The 12,589-nt window shown below is 38.0% G+C and overlaps 1 protein-coding gene across 1 annotated transcript in view; it reads left to right on the forward strand.

Moving 5' to 3' along the window:
- Nucleotides 1-2,421: 2,421 nt before the first annotated feature.
- The window catches only part of LOC134856947 (uncharacterized), a 66,698-nt gene continuing 56,530 nt past the window's right edge, over nucleotides 2,422-12,589 (forward strand). Inside the window, exon 1 of the mRNA XM_063873242.1 lies at nucleotides 2,422-2,717. Within this exon, the coding sequence (XP_063729312.1) occupies nucleotides 2,431-2,717 (287 nt within the window). The 5' untranslated portion in view covers nucleotides 2,422-2,430. The remainder of the gene's footprint in view (nucleotides 2,718-12,589) is intronic.

Consider the following 12,589-nt stretch of genomic DNA (forward strand, 5'->3'; position numbering starts at 1 on the left):
TTGCACAAAATGCTAAACGTCCTTACAGAAATTATAGTTCAAATTTTTCGTGACATCGATTTTTTGTCGGCTTTTCTGTTTGTTTTTCCTTTTGTTTCGGCGTTATAGGTTTAGGCCTGCTTGATATCGGCTTTTTTTTAAAACTTTTTTTGTGCGTACTAAGTAGATTTCGGGCTATATTATATCGGCTTATATTTCCCAGATATACAATTGGAAAATTGCGTGCAGCGTCGTCTTAAGGTCTCATCATAAACGGTTGTTGTCTTAACAACTGTCGTATTGTTTTCTGGACACCATAACCTGTATTAAAAGTGCATAAAAAATGTCGATAATTTGAGGCTAGTGTGTAGCAAAAAACAGAGCAAAATGGCTACTGCGGATCGATTCTCTCAGGTAAAAAGTGCAATCAACAACAACCGATTCATTTGATATCTAATTAGAAGCATTATTTTTGTTTAACAAACTTTTTTATTTCAAAACTGTATAAATTACTCGCTAGAAGTTGTTGCAATCTTTTGTTATGGTTTTTGATAAAACTGACGGAGTACTTCTTATAGGCGTTTTTTTAATTAAAAAAATAAGTTTTAACCCAAATTTTTACCGAATTCTTGATACACTCTAGAACATGTTGATGCCCTAAACTAAACTTTTAAAAGATGTTCCAGCTTTGAACATTTCCTAATGGTTATGATGATTTGAAAGCTGCCAATTTAGGAAAATTATGCCCATTCATTGCCAGTTTTTCATCAACGCGTACTGTAAGCTGCAAAAATGATAACAAACTGGTCCAAATAGCGCATTTTCAGATGAGAAAATACCCGTTTTACTCGGCATTGTATACGGGTAGAGATATTCAAAAAAATAGACGATGGTTTTTTTTATGTTTACGAGTAGCTAGTGTATTAGAACTTACTTTTTTCTAGCCTAACTCGCAAATAAAGGTGTTCATTGAAAGCGGAAAGTGTTAACTTATTTAGTGGCACTTTTGCTATAATCACAATCTGGTTTTGGAAACTTCATAGCATCTGTTCTTTGCTAGTTGTGTTTGAAATGTTTTAAGTGTGCGTGGCGGAGTGGTTAGGGCATGAGACTCTTTATCTCTAGGTCGCCAATCAAATCTGAGACGAAGTTGCATTTTTCTAATTTGAAGCTTATTTCTACTTTTCCTTGCATTTTATAGAGCTGTTTTGTTTCGTTTTCTTGTTAGTGTTTGCGTAGCGAAGCTTCACTTCTGTGTTGTAATTTTCAATCAAAACTTTATTGAGATACCTTGAAATTCAGCCGGACCATTCAAGGCTTTGTCCTGGTTTGAGTAGTCTTTTTTACTTTTGCAAGCTGCGTTTATTTCCTCACTTGTTTTGGCGCTTACAACGCTCATTAAAATGGGGAGGAACTTTGTATTCGGGTGTATTTTAGTTTTTTTTGCTTTTCTACGCAAAAGCAGGTCCCACAAATAATGATTGTTTTGGATTGAGTGATATAATATATCAAAGTCTTTTCAGACTAGATTCGAACCAAATCCAAAAAAAAATTTCCTTGTATCGAGAAAAACGGGTTTGAATTTATTGATTTTTCGTCTAATTTCGAGCAATTGAGCAGGCTTACATGAGCTTATTTATGCCTAGTTTAAGCCTTGAAAATTTGTTTTTCTCATATGAAGTTAGTTTTTGGAGTTTTTAGCTTCACCCTAGGAGTAAAAAACTTCACAAAAATTTTTTATTGATTTTTTTTTGTTATTTGCCTTCAAAAACTGTTTTCCAATTTGCATTTTTTTTAATGACTGACGAAAATGCTCAAGCTCTACTTTTTCGCTCAGTTTATTTTTCAAACTAAGCCGAAAAAACGACACTAATTGGAAAAATAGTTTTGTTGTTTTAATTTTTTAAGACTGGACAAAACATTTTGTGCTACTTGCACAGTAACGGGCTATCCTTGTTTTTTTTTGTATATTCCGCTTCACCTCTATATTTCCATGTCCCACCAAAAGCACTATGTTCAATACCAAACACATCTGGATCTTTTGTAAAAAGTTTATTGGTCAAGGATCAATGGACAGGTATATTTCATCTGACCCCTGGATAACAAATGATCTTATTAGAATATTTCTGGCTGTGATATGCTTTATCATCATCAAGCAGAGAGCAAAGATCATGAGTAAAAACGTTATCACAAAGAGCTCACGAAGACGATGAAAGCTGAATATTGTTTTTTCAATTGAAATATAAAGGTACGTGTCGGTGTGTTACGGTTTTTAGATTTTACTGTTTTCTTTCAATTTCTCTGATATTGTCAACAATGTATTGTAAGAGTTTCAGTTTTATGACATTGGTTTTAAAACATTGCCACTACAAAACTACATTAAAACGCTAAGTCAAAGGATATTTGAACTGCTTGCTAATTGCTGTTTCAATTTAGGATTTGAACGACAAAATGAGAGCCCCTGTCAACACCAACCCGTGCAAAATGGGGTTCCTGGACAAAGTCGTGTTTAAAAGCGAATATGAGGGGGACAAACACGACACGACTTACATTCTAGTCATCTACGAGAACGGAAAAGTGACTTCGTGGAGCGCCAAAACGGAAGAGGAGGTCTGTTCCATAAACTTAAGCCCCAATACTGACGAATGTGCTACTACTATGCAGGTGGAACGCGTGAAATGTTTCTGGAAACCGACTGACCAGGCTTTTCTTGTTTTCCGAGATTTTGACTCGAATGGGTATGTTATCCATGGATATTGATATTATGTTTCTGAATGTTTTCCATTTTTTTTGTATGATTAGATTGATTTTTTTAAGCTTCAAGAGTGCCATACTTGTTTTGCAATTTAACGCCCTGTCAGAGTAAAACATTTAGATTTTTGTGTTATCCTTGGCAACTTCATTTCCTGCCTCAGAAGAAAACGGATTATTCATGTTTGGTGTGGTTTTTTATTCAGCCAGTTTTCGGAGATCGAAATATAGTTTTCAAGAAAAGAGTTTTATGCCTAATTGACGATATCTACCATCTCAAAACAATTTAAAAAAAAACATTTTACCTCCGATCATTTTTACATTTTTTTAGGATTTTAAACGTTGTCAATTCGGCCATGCTCTGCACTGACTTTTGTGGACTTTGAAGATTTCATCCAAAATCCTGAAAGCTCACTGCAAGTTTTTATGCGTGGCGAATTATTCAGCACAAAAAAATCAACCTAAATTGAATTGAGGCTAGCTAATTTGTCGTATTAATTTTGTACGACTCAAGTTTTCACACTTGATCTTGGATTTTGTCCAAAATTTACAGTTTTTCGATTTTATATTTTATCAAAACTCTTCGACTGTGTTTAAAGGGCAGTCGGAACATTCAGGGCTTTGCACTGATATACGATGAGTCTTGTGTTTCTCAATTATGTGTTAGAATTTCTTGAATTATAACGTTTAACAAACGATTAGCGATTTTTATCCAATCTTAAATTTTCCGCCTTATTAACATCTTAGTAAATCATTGACTTATATGTTTTTCTAATGTTTTTCTTATACGGCCCAAAAATGAAAAACAGCACGCCAAAATTTTTAAACCAAAGTAACTGTGACAATAAACAGAACAAATAATATTCTACGGTTTCAAGTTTTTATTGAGAAGTTGAGGCGTTATAGGACAGGCAAAATTTAGTTGGTAGTTTGATAATATAGCAAAGATTTTGGTCATTTTTTGTATTTTTTAGAGAAATGATCTTCAGTAGAATAAAAATTTCCAGCTCTTCCGTCGGCTGGTCTGATTTTTAACCAATCAGAATTGAGCATACTCGTCACACTTAATCCCGTTGTCAAAATTGTCAAAATTATCATTTTTGGGCTGTATAATGGAACAGAACCCTTTCGTCGAGTTATTGCCCGTGTTGAGCTGTGGTACCTCGATGCATTTAGAATAAAAAAAAAACTAAAATCAAGACTCTAATTTATCTTGCAATGTAAATAAATAAGTATGATATAAATGAATATTTATGTCATGACAATAAACGAATAGAGATCAACGATCTTGGCAACTGTTAAAAAATTAGGATAAAACCGTCTGTTGGTTAAAATTGGTTAAACTTAAAGTAAGACTAGTTTAAGACTGGTTGGTTTAAGATTCCCACAATTTAGTTGTAGGCTTTTATCTAAGACTAGATTAAAGACTAAGGTAACTAGGCTAAGTTAAGAGTTCAGTAAAAAAGGTTGAATTAAAAGTTAGTTGCACAGAATTAGTTGCGTATCAAAATAGACAAATAATCAATCTCTAGATCTACCAAAAGCCGCTGCGCTACTGGCAGGTATTTAAATTGGCATGGTCATGACTGAATATAACTTAAAGGTTAAAATGTCGACAATAAGATATCACATTTGACATTCTCCACGAAAATTTAACTATAGCATATATTTTCGCCACACAAAAGGAATGTTCTGGCTCAGAAATGGAGTAGAGAGTACACTGGTCGGAAAAGCCCTACATTAGGGCCCAATGGGCAAGATGTTAGCACCTGAATGGTGAGATGGTAAATTTTATCCCACGATAGCACCCGGTGGGTGAGATAATGGTTTGGCCGTCAATAATTGTATTGTACTGTTAAGGACTCAGGTTAACAACTAAAGGAACTCAGAGTTAGTCCAAATTGTAGCTTATCAGGACAGCCCAGGGTTATCTTTTCGACTATAATTGCGTCATAATGGAAAACAATATCGCATCAACAAAAAAAACTAAATTTAAAGAAAGTTAATTAATGAAAGATTTCCGAAAGTTTGAGTTTTAATGTGCGAGCTTACTAATCCTCATAGAGGTCTAAGCTGCATGCCGGTTTGCGGCTCGATTGATTGTTCATCTCTTCAGTTCGTCAAGCGTCATTGGCCGTCCTAGGAGTTCTATCGCAGAAATGATAGAGGGGGTGTTTAGCCAGTCTGGATCGAGTACAATTGGTGTAGATGTTGACTCGGTTGATTCGGAGGGTAGGCCCGATGGGCTAAATTGAGTAGTACGAACCTCAGGGCTGAATTTAACCTTCTTGTGTGGTGTACTTTGTGCGGGTGTTTCGGGAGACTTTATACCACTCGAATGCTCAAAACTTCCTTCTAATAAGTAAACTGTCGTTGGATGCGATGTTGAAGGTGATGTCGGGGTGGTTAGATCTACCACGTCAATTTGGTGGCTTTCCATTTCAATAGTGGTTGCTTCAATCGTTGGGCAATATGGGGGGGGGTGTGGATTCGATGAAATGTTTGTTCATCTGGCTTCTCGTCCGATATGTCTACTAAGCTTATAAACACTCTCTCTCGCAGCATCGTCGGAGGTTGTCTAGATCGCATGGGTCTAGTGTTGTGCCGTGCATAAATATCGGGCAGTTTTTTGGAATCCTGCCGACTGCGCCATGTTAAGAAATTAGGATAAAACCGTCTTTTGGTTGAAATTGTTTAAAATTTAACTAAGACTAGTTTAAGACTGGTTGGTTTAAGATTCCTACAATTTAGTTGTAGGCTTTTATCTAAGACTAGATTAAAGACTAAGGTAACTAGGCTAAGTTAAGAGTTAATTAAAAAGGTTGAATTAAGAGTTAGTTGCACAGAATTAGTTGCGTATCAAAATAGACAAAGAATCAATCTCTAGATATACCAAAAGCCGTTGCGCTTTTGGCAGGTATTCAAATTGGCATGGTCATGACTGAATATAACTTAAATGTTAAAATGTCGACAATAAGATATTCCAACTGACAGAAACCAAAGTGAACACTCACTTGACCTTTTGCTTAGAGTTTCAACATAAATACCACGTGCTTAGACTACTTTGCACCACACTTCCCTCTCCCAAAAAAAATTTGAGAAAGACATTTCAACTGAAATAAAGCCACAAATTTTACTGTAAATGAAAATTGAAGAAACTGTACTCAGTATAATGAAAAAAAGAAAATGTACTCAAGTTTCATAATGCAGGTTTTTTGTTTCACCTTCTGAGTCTGGTCGTGGGAAGTGAATGAATTTATTTGAGTAGCATTCCGAATTTTGGAACAATTTGCCCCGAGTGTGCTCTTGTGTCGATGAGTCTGGCTGGGCAAGATGGACACGTTTGTCCGATGATACTTTTTTGGGACTTGCTACTGAAATTGAAGCGGTGGTAATTGTGAAGCGACCTCATTGATCGCGGGGCGATTCGGGCTAATGTAGAAAAGAGTGTGTTTTATCTGCGTGACAAAATCCTGGATAAACTAAAAACGGAACATGTTTTATCCTCCCTATCTGAGCCCCCTGGAGGAATTGCAACCCCGGCTTTTGGCGAATGAGCTGGCACTAGGGAGTAAAATAACCCTTACGCGGAGAGTGAGTTTCATTATCCGACGAAATTGGGATAAGATCGAGGCATGTCAGCGGTGGGGTTTTTGACAGCGACGGCAACTTGATCTAAAGGTCTTCCACACATGGATGTAGAGACTGCTAGGTCCACCACCGGGTTGAGTCCGCTTTGCTCAAGGACCTATGCCCGGAGCGTCCGAATTAACTTCATCAGCCAAGACTTTATTTCCTTTTTTTTGTGGCACAGGAGTTGAGACCGTTTATAGGGCGGCTGCTTTTGGACGAATCGGGACCATGACTGTTTTGAAGGCAGTTTTGGAGCGCGTGATACTCGGTCGAAGAAGATGGTGGCTCTCATAGGGTGAGGACGTCGACGAGCAGCTAGATCATAATACGTCGACGAGCGGCTTCCGAACCTTTTTTCGTTGGAGAAGTATGTTTGCCTGAAAAACTCGATTTCTTTGACCTAACGCAAACCAAAATATGAAGTCGACGAGCGGCATCCCACCCCTTTTTAGTTGGAGAAGTCTGTTTGCCTGAAAAACGTGATTTTTTTTTACCTAACGCAAACCGAAATATGATTCTCTCTCATAACATTATTTTTGTCAGTAATGTAAGTGTTTCCAGTAACACGAGCAGTTTTACCTTAGAAAAGTTTAAATAAGTCTCTTTCGATTTTTGAAATAAATTTTCCGAATTAGTTCCACTTCTTTCTCTCCAAATTATGAATCATAAGATTGATCAAGATACCCGACGATTGTTTTGCACCCGATGATGATGGCAACTGCTCCGTTTGCAAATGATTTCGCAAACGTGACCTTTCTTGCTACAACTTCGGCATGTTACACCGCGAGCTGGAGAAGATTGTTTATGGTTGGCGAGAAGTTGGTACCACAAAAAAACACGGTTTTGAATATCTGGAATGTTTCCATTTGGCCAATTTGAGTTTGCCTGAGCTCGATTAATTATTTTTGATAGTTTCTTTTTTTTGTACAGAAAAAGATCGTTTCTGCTCAATCCCGAACTTCTGTGATGAGTTTTGGTTTGAATGGGTTCGATTGCTCGAATATTGCAAAATGCCTAGTTGCTTCTGTAAACAAGGAGCCCTTTGTGCTCCTTTTTTTTCACTTTGCCGATTTTAGAGTGTCTTGTGGAGTTGCACCCGGACTAATACAAAAGTCTCTCTGAATGTCCATGAGTCCATGAAACGCCTCTTAGCAATAAAGATGTCTCTGACTACTTCTTTCTTCTGTGCAATTATCTAGGTTTTCTTGAATTATAACGTTCAACAAACGATTAGCGATTTTTTATCCAATTTTAAATTTTCCGCCTTATTAATATCTTAACAAATCATTGACTTATATGTTTTTCTAATTTTATACTTTTGTCGGGTCTGTTCCGTTATACGGCCCAAAAATGAAAAACAGCACGCAAAAATTTTTAAAATCAAAGTAACTGTGACAATAAACAGAACAAAAATCATTTTACCGTTTCAAGTTTTTATTCAGAAGTTGAGGCGTTATAGGACAGGCCAAAATTTAGTTGGTAGTTTGATAATATAGCAAAGTTTTTGATCATTTTTGTATTTTTTGGAGAAATGATCTTCAGTAGAATAAAAATTTCCAGCTCTTGCGTCCGCTGGTCTAATTTTTAACTAATCCGAATTGAGCATTATCGTCACACTAAATCACGTTTTCAAAATTGTCAAAATTATCTTTTTCTGGCTGTATAATGGAACAGACCCCTTTCGTCGAATTATTTGAGAATGTCTGCCTTAATCAAAACTTGCCCGTGTTAAGCTGTGGTCCCTCGATGGATTTTAAATCAAAAAAATTAAAATCAAGACTCTAGTTTATCTTGCAATGTAAATAAATTAGTATGATATAAATGAATATTTATGTCATGACAAAAAACGAATAGAGATCAACGACCTCGGAAACCAAAGTGAACACTCACTTGACCTTTTGCTTGGCGTTTCAACATAAATACCACGTGCTCAGACTACGCTGCACCACACTTCCCTCTCCAGAAAAAAATTTGAGAAAGATATTTCAACTGAATTAAAGCCACAAATTTTAATGGAAATGAAAATTGGAGAAACTGTACTCAGTAGAATGAAATAAAGAAAACGCACTCAAGTTTCATAATGCAGGTTTGATCATTTTTTTGTTTTGCCTGAAATAACTTTCTGAGTCTGGTCGTGGGAAGTGAATGAATTTCCTTGAGTAGCATTCCGAATTTTGGAACGATGTGCCCCGAGTGTGCTCTTGTGTCGATGAGTCTGGCTGGGCGAGATGGACACGTTTGTCCGATGATACTTTTTTGGGACTTGCTACTGAAATTGAAGCGGTGGTAATTGTGCGGCGACCTCGTTGATCGCGGGGCGAATCGGGCTAATGTAAAAAGTAGTCTGTTTTACCTGCGTGACAAAATCCTGGATAAACTAAAGGCGGAAGATGTTTTATCCTCCCTATCTGAGCCCCCTGGAGGAACTGCAGCCCCGTCTTTTGGCGAATGAGCTGCCACTATGGAGATGGGAGAAACATAAGCCTTACACGGAGAATGAGTTTCATGATGCGACGAAATCGGGATAAGATCGAGGCATGTCAGCTGTGGGGTTTTTGACAGCGACGGCTACTTGATTGTGGACATATCTAGAGGTCTTCCAGACATGGATGAAGAGACTTTGAGGTCCACAACCGGATTGAGTCCGCTTTGCTCGGGACCTATGCCCAGTGCGTCCGAAGAAGCTTCATCAGCCAAGACTTTATTTCCTCTTTTGGTGGCACAGGAGTTGAGACCGTTTATAGGGCGGCTGCTTTTGGACGAATCGGGACCATGACTGTCTACGAGGCAATTTTGGAGCGCGTGATAGTCGGTCGAAGAAGATGGTGACTCTCATCAGTCAAGGACGTCGACGAGCGGCTAGATGATAATCAGTCGACGAGCGGCATCCCACCACTTTTTAGTTGGAGAAGTCTGTTTGCCTGAAAAACGTGATTTTTTTTTCACCTAACGCAAACCAAAATTTGATTCTTTCTCATAGCATTATTTTTGTCAGTAATGTAAGTGTTTCCAGTAATACGAGCAGTTTTGCCTCAGAAAATTTTAAATAATTGTCTTTCGATTTTGAAATAATTATTCCGAAATAATTCTACTTCTTTCTCTCCAGATTATGAATCATAAGATTGTTCAAGATACCCGACGATTGTTTTGCACCCGACGATGATGGCAACTGCTCCGTTTGCAATTGATTTCGCAAACGTGACCTTTCTTGCTACATTTTCGGCATGTTACACCCCGAGCTGGAGAGGATTGTTTATGGTTGGCGAGAAGTTGTTACCACAAAAAGAACACGGTTTTGAATATCTGGAATTTTTCCATTTGGCCAATTTGAATTTGCCTGAGCTCGATTCATTCTTTTTGATAGTTTCTTACTTTGTACAGAAAAAGCTCGTTCCTGCTCGATCCGGAACTTCTGTGATGAGTTTTGGTTTGAATGGCTTCGATTGCTCGAATATTGCAAAATGCCTAGTTGCTTCTGTAAACAAGTAGCCGTTTGTGCTCCTTTTTTTCACTTTGCCGATTTTAGAGTGTCTTCTGGAGTTGCACCCGGACGAATACAAAAGTCTCTCTGAAAGTCCATGAGTCCATGAAACGCCTCTTAGCAATAAAGATGGCTCTGACTACTTTTTTCTCCTGTGCAATTATCTAGATTTTCTTGAATTATAACGTTCAACAAACGATTAGCGATTTTTATCCAATCTTAAAATTTCCGCCTTATTAATATCTTAACAAATCATTGACTTATATGTTTTTCTAAATATATACTTTTGCCGGGTCTGTTCCGTTATACGGCCCAAAAATGAAAAACAGCACGCCGAAATTTTTTAAACCAAATGGACTGTGACAATAAACAGAACAAATATTGTTCTACCGCTTCAAGTTTTTAATGAGAAGTTGAGGCGTTACAGGACTGGCCAAAATTTAGTTGGTAGTTTGCTAATATAGCAAAGTTTTTGGTCATTTTTGTATTTTTTGGAGAAATGATCTTCAGTAGAATAAAATTTTCCAGCTCTTGCGTTGGCTGGTCTGATTTTTAATCAATCAGAATTGAGCATATTCGTCACACTAAATCACGTTGTCAAAATTGTCAAAATTATTTTTTTTTCGGGCTGTATAATGGAACAGAACCCTCTGGTCGAATAATTTGAGAATGTCTGCTTTAATCAAAACTTTCCCGTGTTGAGCTCTGGTACTTCGATGGATTTAGAATCAAAAAAACTAAAATCAAGACTCTAATTTATCTTGCAATGTAAATAAGTAAAAAAATAAGTATGCTATAAATGAATATTTATGTCATGACAATAAAAGAATAGAGATCAACGACCTTGGAAACCAAAGTGAACACTCACTTGACCTTTTGCTTGGCGTTTCAACATAAATACCACGTGCTCAGACTACGCTGCACCACACTTCCCTCTCCAGAAAAAAATTTGAGAAAGATATTTCAACTGAATTAAAGCCACAAATTTTAATGGAAATGAAAATTGGAGAAACTGTACTCAGTAGAATGAAATAAAGAAAATGTACTCAAGTTTCATAATGCAGATTTGATCATTTTTTGTTTCGCCTGAAATAACCTTCTGAGTCTCGTCGGGGGAAGTGAATGAAATTCCTTGAGTAGCATTTCGAATTTTGGAACGATTTGCCCAGAGTGTGCTCTTGTGTCGATGAGTCTGGCTGGGCGAGATGGACACGTTTGTCCAATGATACTTTTTTGGGACTTGCTACTGAAATTGAAGCGGTGGTAAATGTGCGGCGACCTTGTTGATCGCGGGGCGAATCGGGTTAAAGTAAAAAGTAGACTGTTTTACCTGCGTGACAAAATCCTGGATAAACTAAAGGCGGAAGATGTTTTATCCTCCCTATCTGAGCCCCCTGGAGGAACTGCAACCCAGGTTTTTGGCGAATGAGCTGGCACTAGGGAGAAGGGAGTAATATAAGCCTAACGCGGAGAATGAGTTTCATTATCCGACGAAATCGGGATAAGATCGAGGCATATCAGCGGTGGGGTTTTTGACAGCGACGGCAACTTGATTGTGGACGTATCTAAAGGTCCTCCAGACATGGATGTAGAGACTGTTAGGTCCACCACCGGATTGAGTCCGCTTTGCTCGGGACCTACGGCCGGAGCGTCCGAAGAAGCTTCATCAGCCAAGACTTTATTTCCTCTTTTTGTGGCACAGGAGTTGAGACAGTTTGTAGGGCGGCTGATTATGGACGAATCGGGACCATGACTGTCTTGGAGGCAATTTTAGAGCGCTTGATATTAAGTCGAAGAAGATGGCGGCTCTCATCAGGTGAACACGTCGACGATTTTGTGGTTTACTGAGGAATACCAGTTTAAACAAGACTCAATTCTCCCTGTTTATAATAAATAAGTTTGTAAATAATGTAAATAATGTAAATGATATAGATAATGTCATGACAAAATTTAAGAGTTCAACTTACATCTTGCATAAGTTGAGACAGAGTGAGTGAGCGCACTTAATGATGAATAGAGTATAGATTGACAGGTCGGTAGCGACCTTGATAGCCAATAGGCAAGCTTAGCACGATTAATGACTAGCATTGAAAGTAAGACTAAAATGACGTCATAACGATACCGTTAGACACATCACACCACATTTCCCCCTCTAGGGAAAAATTCAAATGAACATTTGAGTTTTTTAGGATTAAGAATAACTACACATACACTCACTGCCATTTAACAGAAATTCTTGAAGCCGATGAGGCACTAATATAAGTTTACAAGATTGGCGGATATGACTTAAAGCAATATACTAGAAAGGTTTTATATGACTAGACGATAGACGACTTTGAACAACAGGAGAGTTTTATTTGTCTGAACGATGCAAAGGATGATCCAATGAGCTCTTTTTCAGAAATCGAGTAAATATTCTGCTCAAGCCTTCAGACTCATTGGGTAGAACAACCCGGGACTGCCCCACTTGAACATTTGGCTCTTGGTTAGCCACAGCAAAACGGACTCTCCTGTCCGGCGAAACAGAAGTTGACGGGGACGTAGACAAGGTAGCTTGGACGACATTCACGGAATGTCTGATTGGACTGCCGTAGAAAGTTGTCTGCTTTTTCCGCCGCGATGAAACTCGAGAAGAATTCGATGATGACGAAACATTTCCGTCCGGTTCAGAAATCAAGCCAGAGACATCTCGGGTGGGAAGGCCTGACGCTGCCAAATTTGACGACGTACACTCTTGTAGCTTTC

This window comes from Symsagittifera roscoffensis, chromosome 1 (assembly GCF_963678635.1).
Source record: "Symsagittifera roscoffensis chromosome 1, txSymRosc1.1, whole genome shotgun sequence".
NCBI lineage: Eukaryota > Metazoa > Xenacoelomorpha > Acoela > Convolutidae > Symsagittifera > Symsagittifera roscoffensis.